General features: G+C 34.3%; 1 protein-coding gene across 1 annotated transcript in view; it reads left to right on the top strand.

The window, feature by feature from the left end:
* The window catches only part of LOC145663613 (glutamate carboxypeptidase 2-like), a 92,930-nt gene that overhangs the window by 7,830 nt on the left and 66,295 nt on the right, over positions 1 to 18,805 (top strand). Inside the window, exons 3-6 of the mRNA XM_081729721.1 lie at positions 2,408 to 2,564; positions 5,562 to 5,696; positions 8,396 to 8,518; positions 10,704 to 10,887. Coding sequence (XP_081585847.1) covers positions 2,408 to 2,564; positions 5,562 to 5,696; positions 8,396 to 8,518; positions 10,704 to 10,887 — 599 coding nt within the window. The remainder of the gene's footprint in view (positions 1 to 2,407; positions 2,565 to 5,561; positions 5,697 to 8,395; positions 8,519 to 10,703; positions 10,888 to 18,805) is intronic.

Raw genomic sequence — 18,805 nt, forward strand, 5'->3', positions numbered from 1 at the left:
GTTAAACTTTAAAAAAATAATAATAACATATTTCGTTAGTCAAGTCACTTTTTACTATTAGTAAAACGCTCTCTGATATCGCTCATTTCCCATTATTTTTATAATTTCTCTCCCTTCCTTCTTCCCAAGTTGCGGGGCTGAATTTGGATTTAAACGGCACCAGAAGTGTCACTGTTCGTCTCAGAGACCCCGAAAACTATGAATTTGGCACTAATATTGGTCATTTTCAATAAACTTATATATATATCTCCTTCTCCCCCATGTTGCGAGGCACGGTATTGGAAGTGTCATTGTTCGTCTTAATGACCTCGAAAACCATGAGTTCGACATTGATAATGGTCATTTTCGATAATTTTTATATGTCTCCTTCCTGCCCCAAGTTGCGGCGCTGAATTTGCATTTAAACGGGATCGGAAGTATCACTGTTCATCTTAGCGACGGCGAAAACTATGGATTCGACACTAATATTTGGTCATTCTTTTATCATTATTATGTATCTCCCTCTTCCCTAAGTTACCTGTCTGAATTTGATCGTAAACGGTATCGGAAGTGTTAGTATTCAACTCAGCGACCTCGAAAACTATGGATTCGACACTAATATTGGTTAATTTCAATCATTTTTATATACCTTCTCTTCCCTCCACCCAGCTACGGGGCTGAATTTGGATTTAAACAGCATCGGAAGTGTCACTGTTTATCTCAGTGACCCACCAAACCGTAGATTCCATTTTAATATCGGTCATTTTAGATCATTTTAAAATATCTTTCCACCCCCTCCCCTAAACCGCACCGTCAAAATGATATGACAGAAACCATCTCAGGTCCGATCCTCATCTATGCTGAAAATGAGATCAAGTTTGGTCGGGTGGTTCAAGAGTTATTAAATTCTATTTATTTTTGTACATTTTTCATCCCCTCCCCGTAACCTAAGCTCTACCCTCAAAGTGATTTAGAAAAAAACACTTCAAGTCCGAACGTCATTTATGTTGAAAATTTGATCACGATCGATCAGGTGTTTCAAAAGTTATATATATAAAAATAATGGGTATAACCTCCTCCTCCCCTAGGTTATACCACCAAAGTGGAATAAACTCTAAAAACTTTCCAGGACGAACTTCATACATGTTAATAATTTGATTGAGATTGGTCGTTTGGTTCAAGAATTATTAAGTTTTATTTATTATTTTATAACTCCCCCTTCTCCCCTCCCCTAAGTTTTACCGTCAAAGTGAAATGATGAAAACACTCCCAGGCTCAAACTCCATCTATGTTGAAAATTTGATCGAGATCGGTCGGGTGGTTCAAAAGATTAGGAGTCACAAAAATAGTCACTTTCAATTTTATAACATAGATTTATTGTTGTAGGATAATGTTATATCGCTCAACCCTCGATGTGTCGTATACCTAAGGATGCTAAAAGTTATATTAATAAACAATTATTCAATGTATAAACATCCACCCATGAAATCAAACTTGCAGTCACATTCACAAAGTTTTTGTCAATGTCATGAAAATGTTATTTCGATATTAATTTTATGAGCACACATTAAAAATTTCCAACGGATGCTTGATTCTCAGAGCCAATGTAGTCGACGCCTATGATGTACAGTATTACTGATGTTCAACACTACATTTCTCTTTAGTTTTGGAAGAACACCACCACTAATGTGCTTTGAAATGAAATGAAGCATCTAGTTTAATGTTCCACGATTATGAGCCAAGGCTAAGGGAGACGGTAATGATGAGAAATGACTGAAATGGTGGAATGAAGAAAGTAGGAGGAAACGGAAAAACGCCGAGAAAATCCACATACACAGTGTTTGTCCACCAAAAAAACTCACATGGCGCAAGATGACACCTGTATGGCTTGAAAACAAGCAGTACACTATCCACAGGAAACGCGAACAACCAATTCAGAAAACGACATATTGTAGCTATATGCTACAGGGGCAGAGCGACTCACACGGATTTCATAAACTACTGGGAACACATTCACTCCAGCAGCATTTTAACTGAAGCCAAGAAATCCATTTCCTTCTTTTTTACATTCTATAAAAAATTCAAGTAGTGCCGGTACTTGTGCAAGACTCTTGCGCAAGAGTCTTGGTCTTGGTCTTGGACTTGCAGGTATGGTCTTGGTCTTGGTCTTGCATCAGGATTCCTGGTCTTGGTCTCGGTCTTGGTCTTGCATGCAAGACTCTTGCAAAAACTGCAAGACCAAGAATCTTGCGCTCATCACTAACTGCAAGTTTTCATGTTGTCTTCTACAGGAAAAAGTTGACTGAATTCCCTTTAAGAAGTGCTTAGTTCTTGTTTCACATAATATACGAGTTATACTAGTGTGTGTATATAATGTTATTAAATCTTATTAGAAAGTTTGTTATATTTATTATGTGATATTCTGCAGGAATTTGACGTTGCTCCCACATTTAGCAGGAACACCACAGGATCTTGAAACGGCAGAACAGCTGCAACAACATTTTCTAGATAATGGATTCGATACATCTAAAATATACTCATATGATGTTTTACTTTCGTACCCTGACAAGAACAACCCCAACAGGGTAAGTTAAATGCCAATATGACTTTATTATTATTATTATTATTATTATTATTATTATTATTATTATTATTATTATTATTAAGATTAGAATACAATAAATAACCGATAGAGAAGTAATTTATTAGAAATTAACTGAGAAAAACTAAACGCTTGACATTTACGAAAAAAAAATACAATACTTTGTCAGCTCATGTAAAATCAATGAAGTAACATAAATAAAGATGAACAAATCGAAGATTAAGTATTCTAAATGACAGGCAACTAAAATTTTATATCCATATAAATGATACAGTACATGAGTGAAGATAAATTACACTGGTCAACAAAGGTTTTGTCTCAACCTGCTGCAAGTTTATAAGAAAGTAGCTACTGCTGCAAGACTATCCATCCGAGTATCATGGTTCGTAGTTCGTACGTCATTCTCTTCAGATTGAAACAAGCTTTCCAAGGGTATCCTGTGCATATTTGCATGATGTACACAAAAAGGGAAATTAAGGATAATGCGGGCAATCTGCTTCAAAAAATCCCTATTGGTTGAGTTTGCACCTATGAAGCTACCCCGGCTACAGATACCAAAATATGATGTATCCTGAAAAATACTATAGGTTAGATGTAATTTGTGTACCAAGTTGCATTGCGAATGGGACAGTCGAGACAGGCAGAATCACTATGCGAACTTCATTGTCTCCAGGGCAAAAGATGTCATGCATCTACGTTTAGTTGATCAGCAAAAAATGTTTCTAGCCCCTCTACACATAAAACTCGGTCTGATTAAGAATTTCGTCAAAAGCATGGGCGGAACTGGCAGGGGTTTCCAATATCTGAGACCTAATTTTCCAAGAATGAGTGATGCTAAAATCAAAGAGGGTATTTTTATAGGCTCTTAGATCAGGGAACTGTTCCGTGATGTGCAGTTCATTGACAAACTTAATGAGCTCGAGAAAAATGTATGGCTGGCATTTAGAACATAATGTAGAAATTTTGGGAGGAATTGTAGGTCCGACAATTTCTGTGACATTCTGTCCGATTTCCTAACTGCCTACTAGGCATTAGGGTGAAACATGAGCCTTAGAATTCACTTCTTGGACCAACACATAGACCTCTTCTCCCCAAACCTTGGAGCTGTGAGTGGCGAGCATGAGAAGAGGCTTCATCACACTATTGCGGAAATGGAGAAAAGTTGCCACGAAAAATGGCCCCACTCCATGTTTTGATTATACCTGGACTTTGCAGAGGGATATTTCTCACGCCAAATACAGGCGAAGTGGCTAAGTTATTGGAGGCTCTGAAGTCGGTTTGAAAGAAGTAAATTCGTTAATAAATCTTTATTCAAATAGTGTTAGACAACACGTATTGCAGCAAATAATCTAACTAACTAGTTCTTTGATCTATGGAAAAGGAAGGTTCAATGTCGGATTCACAAAAGCTCTTCATTGACTTCTGTTCTTAGTCAACTGAATCCATTACTTTGTATTCCTATTTTGTTCGGAAAATATCGGTATAAGAGTATTACATTATAAAATAAGAAATCGATCCACATTGGTCCGATTAAATTCTAAAAAGAGTAATAAAATCTTATTATTACGTGGTAATACTGAGTAATGAAAAAAAAGACTCGTGTTTATCACATACACTTTCAAATGTATTTATATATTTATTACAATGAATAACCTGGCAACCTGTGATATTATTGTTATATTTATCTCCAGTATGTTTCAGGTAATACAACAACGAAGTGTATATGAGAAATTTAGTTTGGTGGTCATAAAAATGTAAAAATTGTGGCTAAATTCTTTTAAATGAAAGTTTAAATACGTTGTTTTGAAAATTGTATTATAGAACAGTGACTATTGTACTTGAACTTGAACTTTGAACTTGAACATGATTTTAAACTTATTTCCATTTTTAGAAATTTGTATATCTAAGATTATGACAAAGGACTGACTCTAACCTGCTCAGTTGATAATTATCTTGTTCTAATTTATTATTATTATTATTACTATTATTATTATTATTATTATTATTATTATTATTATTATTATTATTATTATTATTATTATTATACTTTGTTGACTATTGTACCAGGTTTTATATTGATTTTTTACAAATGTATGTTTCCTATAAGATGTTCGCAGTTTTTAAAACAAAGCCATTATTATTGTTTTTATCTTATAGATACTAAAACTCTTCGCTAAACTCACCTCTACATTTTTATTTTTATTGAATAACTTGAAGACAATGAAGAATGCCAAAAATGTAGAAATTTACTCAGATAGTATCTACAAAATGTTATTAAACCAATAACCATTTCCAAATCTTTCGTTATAGACCAGAAATTTTGGGTGCCAGTTTATGTTTTCGTAATTATAGGGCACCAAAATGTATACACTATACGAAATATCTTGGAGACAATTATTAGTACTTATAATTGCATTTTATAGATACTATCTGGTTTACTTACTATATATATGATAGTCTTCGTTGTCTTATTCATTAAAATTCAAAACATGAGCCTAGCCATGACCCTTAAAGTTCAAAAGTGTGATGCCATTGAACGAGTTCAGACTCTGATTACTAGATTTGGGTCTTGTTTACTGAGGAACTGGTATCTAAACTAACCAAATATTCATGTTTAAGAATGCTCCAGTGCTTGCACTCCAATTTTTAGTACTCCCAAACAGCCTCTGTAAAAATGATTGTGTAAATACCAGAAGTTCTGAAAGATGGATATTTAGATAGTTCACGTATTAGTTCCTCAGTGATATCTTGACCCGACTACGATCGAACCTATAGTAGTAGAACTATGGACCTTTAAAGTTCATTTTTTTTCACGTTTTCGACACCCGAAACTCCGAAACTATGCACTTCCGACCACCGGACACATGAACGCTTTTTTTAATTATTATTTTGATGTTAGGAATCTATTAACAAAATATTGTGACTTTTTTTGCAACACTCTGTATATATTCTCATTATTTCTATTGGAATTTATGAATAGGTGATTGTATTGGATGAAACAGGTGCCTCAGTTTCTATATCCGATCCTCGTCAACCCCCTCTGGGATCGGAAGAGGAAGAAAGTGATTTGGTTACAACGACATTTAACGCATATTCCGGGACTGGAACCGTAGAGGTAATGTCATTTTTAAAGTTTATAATACGTATTATTTTACAAATTAACGTTTTTATTACTTTATTTCTTATTTTATATGATACAATAATTATTTTTTAAAATAATGTAATCTTCTCCTGTTTATTATAATAACGTGTAGGGAATAGCGGGCAACAGTAAGTAAATACGAACAAATAATGCTATAAATATCACATAGTAGTTTGAGTGTATTCATTGTAAAATAATAGCTCTTCTCTTGACGGATTAATTAGAAAATAATTAACATCTTCATATAAACCCACTTTGGAAATATTTGTAGTTTAGGTTGCGCATATTTCCATCACAGAATCGGTAGGTATTAAGTTTCCACCACAGAATCGGTAGGTATTAATTTTGCACCACAGAATCGGTAGGTATTAAGTTTCCACCACAGAATCGGTAGGTATTAAGTTTCCACCACAGAATCGGTAGGTATTAAGTTTCCACCACAGAATCGGTAAGTATTAAGTTTCCACCACAGAATCGGTAGGTATTAAGTTTCCACCACAGAATCGGTAGGTATTAAGTTTCCACCACAGAATCGGTAGGTATTAAGTTTCCACCACAGAATCGGTAGGTATTAAGTTTCCACCACAGAATCGGTAGGTATTAAGTTTCCCCCACAGAATCGGTAGGTATTAAGTTTCCACCACAGAATCGGTAGGTAAAGCATAATTTAATGTGCTACTAGTTGATATGATTTATACAGACTGTAAATGTGGTAATGAAGACACAAAATTACTGCAAATATTTGATTGATTCTCAGAAAAGAATATTCTGATTGACACTTCGGCGTGTGAAGAAGTTGCATTCTCTCGTGTACTATCCCCATGCTACTTCAAAATACCTAATATTATTAGGTTGGTATGAATAAAATGTCCACTTTAAAGTCTGGTGAAAGACTCACCACAGCAGTACAGCACAAAATGTGTTAAAGTCATGCATCTAACACCACAAAGGAAACAGTACACGTTTAGTAAACGTCAAAGGGTCGTATGAAATTACACCATGAAGAACGCACAAATGCAAGTGGTTTCTCTATGAATTGAAACTGGGACATTCTGCACAGCAAGTATTTAAAAACAAAACATTATTAGTCTATTTTTAGACCAGGATGGCGAATGAACGTATCATTCTCAGCGCGCCGTTGGTTTTTCAAATTTCATTCACTTGACACAGCATTGGAAATCATTCCCTTAGGCACCAACCAACATCATGTTCGGATGAGTTCGTCAGGAACGCTGTGGAAATAGACTCTCGGAAAAGTGTTCGTGCCATTGGAAACGAGTTTTTGTATACGCTATATCACTGTTGTTTGGTGGTTCCTTGAAATCGGTAAGGTGAAGAAATTGGTGTCATAGATACAAGATAAGTTGACACCAGCCAACAAGAATGTGTGTACCGTCTCCTTTAGCCTAACCGGCATAACCGTGGGACGTAAAACTCAAAGATTTCATTTCAAGAATGTGTGTACTTCTCTGAGTGTAAAGAAGCGGGAAAGCTTCCTGCATCGAATTGTTGCTTCAGACGAAATGAATCTGCTAGGAGAACCGTAATTGGTCACGATCGTTGGACAGTGATTAATATTAAAAGGACGGTCTCTTTAGCCACCTTTTCAGTCACAGAAGGTGGTACGGTGGTCTATAGTGGGATTGGCCCATTATGCCTTTCTCAGACGAGTGAAACTATCAATGCAGGTCGTTGCAGCGCTGAATTCCATTAAATGCACCACAATTATACAGCGATGGTCAACATACATTATGTCCTCATGTTGCACAACAATGCACATTTCTGCATTTTAGTCTCTAAAGCTGTGATTTCTCACCTTGACTTACAATTTTGACATGTACCGGTATTTATTACATACAAAGTGTGAAAGAGAATCAGATAATTATGACAAGATGTCTTTCATTTCGTTTCACACACTCTCAGTCAGTTTGATGGATATGACACTTCCCTCTGTAGTCATATTTCTCAGAACACGCACACACTCTACATTGCGAGTTTTTCCATTCAATGTAGAATCTGTTTCCGCAAAGTTAATTAATCCTTGATTTGATATAGCGTGAGAATATGACACCAGACGTGGAATACAAATATCAAAATGTTTTGTGAAGTGTACGCTACATGGATAAGTAACTATAATTCTTTTTGTAAAATGCTTTTACAGCGAATGCTCGCCAGTGTGTCATTCTACACCGCACCATATTAGAACTATATGGTAAAGCAGGGACTATAAGATGGCAACGTGGCAGTGATATGCATGGCATGGCAGTGATATGCAACGTCTGATGCAACGATTAGCTACATTCAGTGCTATCAAATCATCAAATTCACTGTTACACCCTGTATTTATTATTTGCATGCCATTTTAATTTATGATGTCAAATTTAGCTGAAATTCAGCTTTCTAAATACTGTACCTAGTTATAAATAAATAATGTATTGTTTCGAGACAAATAGTTTAGCATTCTCACCTTGGTTGAAAGTAATGGTGTCTATGAGAAGTAATAACGGGCAACAAAGTGAAGACAAAATGATGACTGGGAAGAATATTGTTTCTGCACAAATCTATCGATCTAATTCACATTATTGGCTAATTTTTACAAGGAAGGTAATAATAATAATACATTTTATACATTTTAAAAATATTTTCTAGACAGTATTTTGGTTTCATTATAGGGCGACCCGATTTATGTGCATTATGGCTCACCGGATGATTTTGAGTATCTTGACAGCAATGGAATATCAGTAGAAGGAAAGATCGTACTGGCTAGGTACGGCAGAACCTTCAGAGGGAATATTGTAAGTTTAGTTATTTTGCATAATTTATTTCCTTTCTTCCTTATTCTACTAGAAGATCATCTGTTATTTATCTGTTTATTGTTCACATAAAATAATACATGAACTAGCAGGTGACACACACACTTTTAACGGTGAGGCATGTACTCATACAGTGGCGTAACTAGTTTTACTGCTCCCTGGATCGATCCATCACCGATTTACTCATATACCTGCCCCCTGCTTCACGCATTTCAGTTGCTGCGTTGTATATATATATATATATATATATATATATATATATATATATATATATATATATATATATATATATACTAATAGTATACAAAATTATTTTTATTAAGAAATCTAAAGTTTTTACTTATTTTTTTCCTAAGTTATCACTACATCTTAATATGAATTATGTTCAAAGGAAATTAAATTATAAATGATTTACTGTATCTAATACAAACTGCTACTTTTATACTTTAAAGGTAGAATGATATCATTGCTTACAATTCGTAATATAAGTATGGAGTACAGGATAGTTTTATAAGTGTCAACTAGGTTTCAAACAGGCCCAACTTCCATTTTATTCCCGGGTGGGGGTTGAAGCTAGGAGGAAACGAGGCGCACTGATTGCAATGACTCATTATGCAAAAGTTTTACTAGGCAGCTAGCTAGACAAACATTGCAGTGACGATTGTCCTGGTATTGCCCAATGGAAAACCAGAAAGTGGGCACGGGGCTCGCGCGCCCCTCCATCTGGAGTAAAATATATAAATTAGTTCCTAATGAAATGCTTGCTCAAAGGTTGTAGGAAAAAACAGTTCTAAATTTCTCTCAAAAGGAAGATTCTGAGTGCGTTTTCCACTCATTGCAGTAATGTATGCGTTTCCAGTTCATGGTAATCCTGGATTCTCTCGTGTTGAGCAGCATGGCTTTCCTCAATGCCGCCTCCAGAAGGACAGAAATAAATATGTATTATGAAGCATTGCAGCCCACATTTTTAGTTAGCGAATCAAATATCGAAAAATGTCTCAAGTTTAGTTTTCAGACCTGCGTGCTCCTCAAAAATTCCTGGATCCGCCCTGATATCGGCTGTTGGCATTTAACTGCTAATAGTCATAGCGTACCTTTTGAAATGTTTTCAAACGTTTCTTTGCATAAGGAACAGTTTTCCATATTCTTTTTTTCCTTGTGCCTTTTTACTGTGAGCTCTGGAGCAACTGTTCCACTCGCTCTGTTGTAGTTACGCCACTTACTCATACATTGTTAAATTGTGAGAATATAATGAAAAGGAAAGTCAAACTCGGGTATAAAGGAGCAGCAAACTGGATTTTTCCCCTTCTTCCTTTTTTTCTGTTATGTGGCGTATATAATAAAGATAGATGAAAATTACTTTGTTTATGAGCTATACAAATATGGTAAATTATTGTTTGCGTATGAGTGACAGAAGTTCTAACTTGTAAAGATAGAATATGAACGTTAAAAAAAAAAAAAAAAAAAAAAAAAAAAAAACGCGAAAAATCCGTTCACGGTAAACTATTTTAATTAACTGCTTCATCTATAAGGATTTACGAAACAACGTAGTCTTATTTTATTTTTCTTCATAAATCGTTGCTAATTTTCGGAAAGTGATTGAACTATTCGATATTTCTTCACAAAACAATTTAAAACAAATTTCAGGGATATGATTTGTATTATTATTATTATTATTACTTCTGACAATTAACTACCGTAAATATGCTTATTCATTTCGATATGCAAGTAATTAAGGTACACCTACCATTCGGGACAATTCAAAAGGAGCAAAAGGAAAAGGCTCCGCACTTGCTACACTTTGACACATAGCCTATTAGAGACGAAATAAATATCATAATTCTATCAAGCAGGGATACAACTCAGGATGTTCGTTACGTAGACCCTTACGAACTGTAACACCGCAGTTCTATGTGTTAAATTATGGATTTAAAAATTATTCACGTTGACAGCTCAAATCTATTAATTTCTTCGTTTCTTGTTCTGTTAGCATACAGAATGTTGTGACTTCGAATTGAACCATGAGAAAATTGTTATTAATTACCACTTCAAATTTTATTAATTGATTGTGAATTTGATTTAAACAGTCGTAGACAATCATACAATCTACAATTACTTAACGTTTGTTAAAATATTTGGATAATAAAGTTATTATTATTAATTGTAGGTGAGACAAGCCGAGACAAGAGGAGCTCTGGGAGTGGTTTTATTTTCCGATCCTCAAGATTACGCCCCAAATGGTCCAGAAGATGTTTATCCAGATGATATTTATCTACCTGACAGTGGAGTTCAAAGTGGTACTCTTCTCATCTTCAACGGAGATCCCTTAACACCTAACTATCCGGCCACAGGTAAATGTTTCGTTTAAACGAAATTGTAGTTTTTAATGACAACTTCTATTAGATCTTCGAAGTCTTGAAGCTCACTGTATCTGTCGCCTCTGTATTATTATTATTATTATTATTATTATTATTATTATTATTATTATTATTATTATTATTATTATTATTATTATTATTATTATTATTATTATTATATCTAGATCCTTCTACACCATGAACAAGGAATTATGGGGCACCCAAAAAAAGTTCTGTTGGATATTGACTCTACAGAGAGAAAGGTGATAACACAGAGTTAGATATATCTGGAAAATTAGAAATAACCCACATCACTAGCAATAACCTTTCAGTCAGCGCAATTTTCAACACCTTCTCATTTGTTTTTCATTCGACCATCCAATTTTCTTCATTTCTCTTCACATCCACATTTCGAAGGTTTCTAGTCATTTTCATCATTTTTGCGTAATGTCTGTATTTCTGCTCCGTATAGTACAATACTCCACACGAAGCATTTTATGAGTCTTTTTCTTAACTCTTTACAAGGATCCACAAAATATAGTTCTTTCCTCTGCGATGCTCCCTATTGAACACTTATATAATATATAGTATGTTCCTTCTACTATCTTATACTACGCTTCAAAACCTGAAAATTAATTCGTGAGACACTCACATAATATAAATAAATTTGCTTACTAATCGTCTAGGTAACTAGTAAACAATAAACTTAATATCAATACCCAAGGTTCAGGGAATTTTATATCAATCAGACTTTTCCAAGTAGACAAGTTTATTCAAAATTTCAAAAACAAAAACAAAAAAAAATGTTCTCTGAGATCAATATTCCTTACTGTAAATGATTTCTCTAATCAAAAAAAAAGATTCGTTCAGGTACACCTCTAGAACCAGAGGTCCCCACCTATTTAAAACCTTAAATAACAGTTCGCTCCAAACATGAAGCTTCCTTTAAAATTTGTCTAAAATTCCTTAAGAGAGGTTCTGAACATGCGTCCTCGTACAAGCCATCATGAACCTCACATACTCTAAAGACAGACCCAACATTCTGAGTACTGTCTGGCCTAAAACCCTAATTCAGGAATCGCCCTTTATTGGACAACCCTTAAGGAATTCAGCTAGCTAACAGACTTTAAAAGGTAAAGGGAATTGGAAAATTTCTTCATTTAGGAATAAAGCACCTTCTCTCAGGCTCGGTAGTAGGGATAAAATTCACATCAAACAACAGCCTACCATCCCCTTATGTGAGGAATCAGCTGTGAAAGATCTAATCGGCTAATCGAAAACAACTAGCCGAGGAAAAAAAAAAGTATATATTACTCATCCGGCTCGATTGCCATAGCAACAGCCTTCCCTAAAATCAAGATAAGGAAAATTTCTGAAAACATACAGCGCTCGGAAGGAACGTTGTCACAATAAATCTAAAAATCCCTGCTACAATTCATCCCTTAAAATATTCCTAACCGGGAATCGAACCTATCCTTAGACCTTACCCAAGGACATACAACCAGAACTCAAATATTCTGAATTGTATTCCGCTTAACAAGTCTAAAGGTTGACCCTATACACAGCCATCTCTTTCGGCTGTACCCCTGCTCTGACTTAAAAAGAAAAGTCGCGAAGCAAAAAAGAGACCCAAGGAGCACGAAAGCTCATCTCGCTAAAAATTCCGTCTCGATTCTGTCAAAAGAATCCAAAATCTGCCTCCTCGCTGCCATTCCCTTCTTACTTATATACGATTTAACAGCTTTCCCCTCTCCGCTACGACGAGAAGAAACTGTCACTGAGCTTAGCAGTGTTTCCAAATTAGCTAGCTAGCTACTAAACTTTTGCCTTACTTGGAATTATTTTTTTTTTTAACTGAAAAGAATAACTTTAAAGATTAACATATATATATATATATATATATATATATATATATATATATATATATACATTAAGCAATACATAAATGCAACATGAAATATATAAATTTATATAAAGATTAATAGACAAAAATACCAATCTATAATAATTTTACCAGCGCTGGTTCCTTAACCTAATTATATATACATTAATAATCAAAGAAAAATATGAGTATTAAAATTACTTTAAATATATGCATATATGTACAAAACTAGCAATGGGCCTGAAAGTGCTCATTGCACCTCCTAAATATGTCTTTTCTCATGCCCGTCTTTCCTTTTATTTCATGTTTGTACTTCATATCAGCAAATCTTTCTATCTCCACCTAAATAGCATCTTCATGATGTAGACACTTCTAAATACATACTAAATAACGTCGACGAGTTACAACCCAGGTATCTAACTCCCGTTCCAATTGCAATCTTTTGTGTTATTTTTTTCTCTATTCAAACATTTACTTGTTAGTTCATATATAATTTTCTAATGAGTCTTTGATTTTTCCATTCCAATCCCACTTTCTTTAGAACTCTTATCAAGAATTACCAGTTCACCTGCTCAAAAGCCTTTTCTATATAAATAAATAAAACACACACACACACACACACATATATATATATATATATATATATATATATATATATATATATATATATATATATATATATATATATATATATATATTCCTTTTTCTAAAAATCTTTCACCGATTACCCTTAATAAGCCAATTGCATCTCTTGTGCTCTTACCTCTCCTAAATCCGAAATATTCCTTATCACCTTCTTCATATGGTCTTACATAGATCTTTCTCTTCAATGTTCAAAACATAACTTTTGCTGCATGTTATATGAAACTTCTGTAGTCTTCATATTTCTCTGGGTTTGATTTCTAGCCAACGATACCATGATCGTCTTCAGGGAGTCTTTCGGCCAATTTCCTGTTTCATATATTTCATTGCAGAGTCGGAACAGTTCTTTCTTGCCCTTGTCTCCCATGTCCTTAATGAATTCGATTAGTATGTTATCTATCCCGGTTGCCTTTTCATTATTCTAATCTCTGATATAGCTTCTTAAAACTCCTTCCGAAGAATATTAAACACTTTATTATCCTCGCGCACTTCAAAATCTAGGTCTTGCGGTCTGTCTTTACTCTCATACAAGTCTTCAACAAATTATTTCCATGCTTCTAAGACTTCATTCTTCTCAGTGACTATTTTCCCATTCTTATTTTCTACTATAATCGTAATGCTTACCTATTTCTTCCGAAATTCCATATATTTCAATTACTTGTACAGTCACGAACATTAATAAATGGAGGTTGAAGCCATAAGAAATAATGGTTTCAGCCTCCATTTATTAATGTTCATGACTGTACATTTCCTCATATTTACCAAAACTTTCTAATTCTTTTATGTCCTCACTTTTTTTAAAAAAAACTTTTCCCATGCTTTGTCTGTTTTCCTTCGTAACTCGTTCTTTAACTTCCCGTATATATTTTTATCCCCTTCTGCATTAATCTGTTTTCACGTCCTTTCCCTCATTTTCTACATCTGTTCTGTAACTCATGAATTTTTACAAGGGAGGGTCACGAACTGGTTCCGCTGAGATCCGAACGAGACAATTGTGTTTTCATTTGATATGTTATAACTAGACGAATCCAAAAGTTATACGTGTCATCGGGTGGGATATCCTGGGTTACAACTTATTTTGTAATGTAAAAACTACAATAATAATAATAATAATAATAATAATAATAATAATAATAATAATAATAATAATAATAATAATAATAATAATAATAATAATAATAATAATAAATAAATCAAAGGACTTGGGAGAATAGTTTGAACCGAGTCATTTGTTCGGAAACGATTGGATAAATGAAAAACTCGGCGAACACGTAGGCCTACCCCATCATATTCAATGGCACACCTTTCGGGGTAAAAGAGTTTGCCCCAGGGTCCCAGACGGGGTCCAACTCAAAAATTTCAAATTCAAGAGGGGGTTAAGTAGCCCATTGTTTAAAAGCTGTTGTTAGATGAAAGAAAACGGAGCAAGTCTCGACTCTCTACAACAACCCTGTGCAAAATGTAAACAAAACCTTAATTGAAAAATCTATGGCCATCTTGAATAAAAAATGGCCGCTTAAAAGCTGTGTCGAAAGGCTAGGCATACCAAACTGCTGAAGCTAGGAAAACCAAATTCGGCATGAATGTTGATCAGTAGATGACGACAAAATACGAAATGTTCAAAAACACAACGTTTTGAGTTCAAAATGCCGCACTATGTATCGAACGCATGTCCAGCTCAAACCACTAGTGTTGGAGAAGCGAAATGTGGTACTTAAGTTTGTGGTCAATAGTAGATATCCATAAAATATCAAAGAGTATCATCTGTAATCCAATATGCCTGACCGAGTGAAAAATGAATTTGTATATAATTATGCTATTTCTTGGAATATTGTGACCAACAAAGTTTGACGCAGCTCAATGTACTGAAATGATTTATACGTGGTTTGGTATTGCTCGGAAATCTTGTAAATGAATGTTTTTTTTTCTTTTCTTTTTCTTTTTTCTTTTTCTTTTTTTCTTTTTTTTCTTTTCTTTTTTTTTGTATATTTGGTATTGCTTTAAATATTGCTATCAAACCATCACAAATACGTTACAATAGAGCCCCCAACCTGCCTGTATTCAACTTTTGTTTAGCAGTATGAATAGGAAGTTAGAGTTTGTGTTCATCGAATATTCGTTATATTCACGTAAATAATATCGAGAAAACCGTGACGAACGTGCATTAGGAAAAAAACAAAACACATTATGTGTTGTTACGGAATAAAATAATAGTTGAAGTGAATCAAAATTCAATTGTTCTTTAGTCTTCCTATTGTATCTAAATACATAATAGAGAAAAATAGAGATTTAGATTCGTACTGTTATGAATGACAGCGGCCATATTGGATTCAAGGTAGCCATAGATTTTTCAATTAAGTTTGTATTTACATTTTGATTCACCGCCATTTTGCACAGGATTGTCGTAGACAGTCGAGAATTACTCTATCTTCTTTCATATAACAATGCTTTCAAACGATGTGTTACTTAACCTCCCTTGCCATTTAAGACTTTTGAGTTGGACCCCGTCTGGAACCCTATGGGGGCCCTGGGACAAGACATTTTAACTTAAATTGTTGTACTTTCAAAATAATGCCACACGTCCTTTCCTGTTTTCACATTTGTCTCACCACTTCCAATTTATACGGGTGGCTGTGGGAGTGGACTTTTCAATTAAGTTTTTGTTTACATTTTGACCCGAAGCCATTTTGCACAGGGTTGTCGTAGAGAGTCGAGACTTGCTTCATTTTCTTTCATTTTACAACAGCTCTCAAACGATGTACTACCCAACCCCCTTGCCATTTGAAATTTTTGAGTTGGAGCCCGTCTGGGATCCTGTGGAGAAGCCTGGAACAAACTTTTTTTTTTTTTAATCCCAAAAGTGTGCCCTTGAAAATGATGGGGTACGTGTTCGGGGAGTTTTCCATTTATCCAACCGTTTCCGAACAAATGACCCTGTTCAAATTATTGTCAGCTTTGTAGCTTTTACATTACAAAATGTGTTGTAACTCATGGTATTCCGCCCAGTGGCACGTATAACTTTTGGATTCGTCTAGTTATAATATATCAAATGTAAACAAAATTGTCTTGTTCGGATCTCAGCGGAGCCACTTCGTGACGCTTCCTTGTTAGAAAGAAAGTCATATGAAGCACGTGCAGTGCTACAATGTAGAAATCAACTTTAGCGTTTTTCTTTCGGGTACCAGGTCATATTAACTTATAATAACCCTAGTATAAGACTTGTAACTCAAAATAGGTTTTAAATTATCAATTTACAGTAATGTGTAATAATTGTAATTTGTATGCATTTAAGAAATGTCTTGCCTATAATAAATAATAATATAATAGATACTGAAATAACGTTACAATTTCCAACAGCAAAGGCAATCAAGATTGTTTAGATAAATAAAAAATGCTTAGCTGCAAAATTGAAATTTTAGAGTTACGACTTTTATTTTGGGTGTGCGATATATATTGAATTAGTAATACAAGAATTTATATATATAAGATTATATATATAAATATATAATATATTTATATATATTATATATAAGAATTTATATATATATATATATATAAATAAGTTTAAAAACTAAGTTCGGTTTCTTTTGGATACCCCTTCATATATATATATATATATATATATATATATATACACGAAGGGGTATCCAAAAGAAACCGAACTTAGTTTTTAAACTTATTTATTCAGATTCTAAGCACAAATCTTCAACCTCCTTCGGAGTACTCTTCACTTACACTAATACATTTGTCTAATCTTTTATTTCATTTTTCAAAATATTATTTAAATTCATCTTTTTAGATGCTTGATAACGTCTCCGTCGTTTTTTCTTTACCTTAGCAACATCAGCAAAACGCTTTCCTTTCATGTCCTTTTTCGTACCAAGATTTGTCACCTGTGATGATTTTTTTAAAAAAAAATTTAGATCATTTTGGAACTCTTCTTTCAAAGCACAGCATACTTCCATGCGACCTTGTTTTAGTTCAGCAATCAGCAGTCGTGACACGAATTTGGCAGCCGCCCTTTCCATTCCCAAAACTACTGTCAAAATTCGATGCACTGAACTCCAAATCACTCCTGACAGCTCCACAATTTTTTCAATGGTCCGTCGTCGATCTTCGCCGATTATTGCACGATCTTTTTCAACATTTTCATGTGTTCGGGCTGTGGAAGAACGAACATAACGAGGCTTATCATCAATTATTTCACCATTTTCGAAACGGGAAAAATACTCAAGCACTTGAGTTTTCCTCATAGCATCGTTCTTGTATGCCATTCTTAACATTTCAAGCGTTTCTCTTGCACTATTTGTAAGCAAAAAGCAGAATTTCACCGCCACACGCTGTTCACGTAAATCAGCCATTGAGAAAAAATGACTATTGCACTAAACAGTTGGTCACTATAAACTCTGCTGAAACTAGTCCTGATCTTCTTCAGCGACTGCATTCAGCTAACTGACTCAGGAGTGTTCGCTCTATGCGCTCCTCGTGACAAAACGCTGTATTACAAAAGCTCTGCCCAACGAAAAAAATTAGTTCGGTTTCGTTTGGGTACCTCTCGTGTATACACCGATATATATATATATATATATATATATATATATATATATATATATATATATATATAGGGAGGAAAAGCCACATAGATAAACGTTTCAATTTATCGCTAGAAATTAAAAGAAAGCTATCTTACCTTACTGAAAAAAAATTGATCAGATTGACCAAAAAATAGGTGTTGGTGACCAAATCGTTTGGTCACCAGCACGAAATCATTTGGTTACGAGTTGTTTGGTTGCGGGAACCTAGTATTTGGTTACCCTTACCAAATATGCATTTGGTAATAATGACCAAATAAGTAGGATTTGGTTTGGAGTACCAAAAATTTGATTAAAATTATCCAGGTTTGGTTCTTGTACCGAAATAATTTGGTTGTAAGTACTAAACCTGCTTTTAGTGAATTTGACCAAAATATTTGGTAGCAAGTACCAAATACTGTTGGTACAGGTACTAAACTGAAAATAAAAATATAAATTACACTCTATTAGTTCTATGAAAACGGGTCAAAACTTCCCTAACTTTAAGCTACCCCGTTCCTACTTCTATCCTACTTATCCCTATCTTACTCTACTGTACCCTACCCTACTCTACTACACCCTTTTAAAGTGGCCCTACATATCGATGCACAGCTGGAGGGTTTATTGTAAAGTTTACCTAAGGCGCATTTGTTATGTCAAATTTACAACCAATAAAATAGCCAATACACATTAACTAACAGTAAAGTAATGTATACGAAAAAGTAAGCTTACCTCGAAACACGTCAACTAGCAGCGGTAAGTTCCAACTTCTTAATATGTTCCTCACGCAGAGATTCATTGTGTTGCTGCCAAGTGA

The sequence above is a fragment of the Thermobia domestica genome, chromosome 11, assembly GCF_964235325.1.
Source record: "Thermobia domestica chromosome 11, izTheDome1.hap1.1, whole genome shotgun sequence".
NCBI lineage: Eukaryota > Metazoa > Arthropoda > Insecta > Zygentoma > Lepismatidae > Thermobia > Thermobia domestica.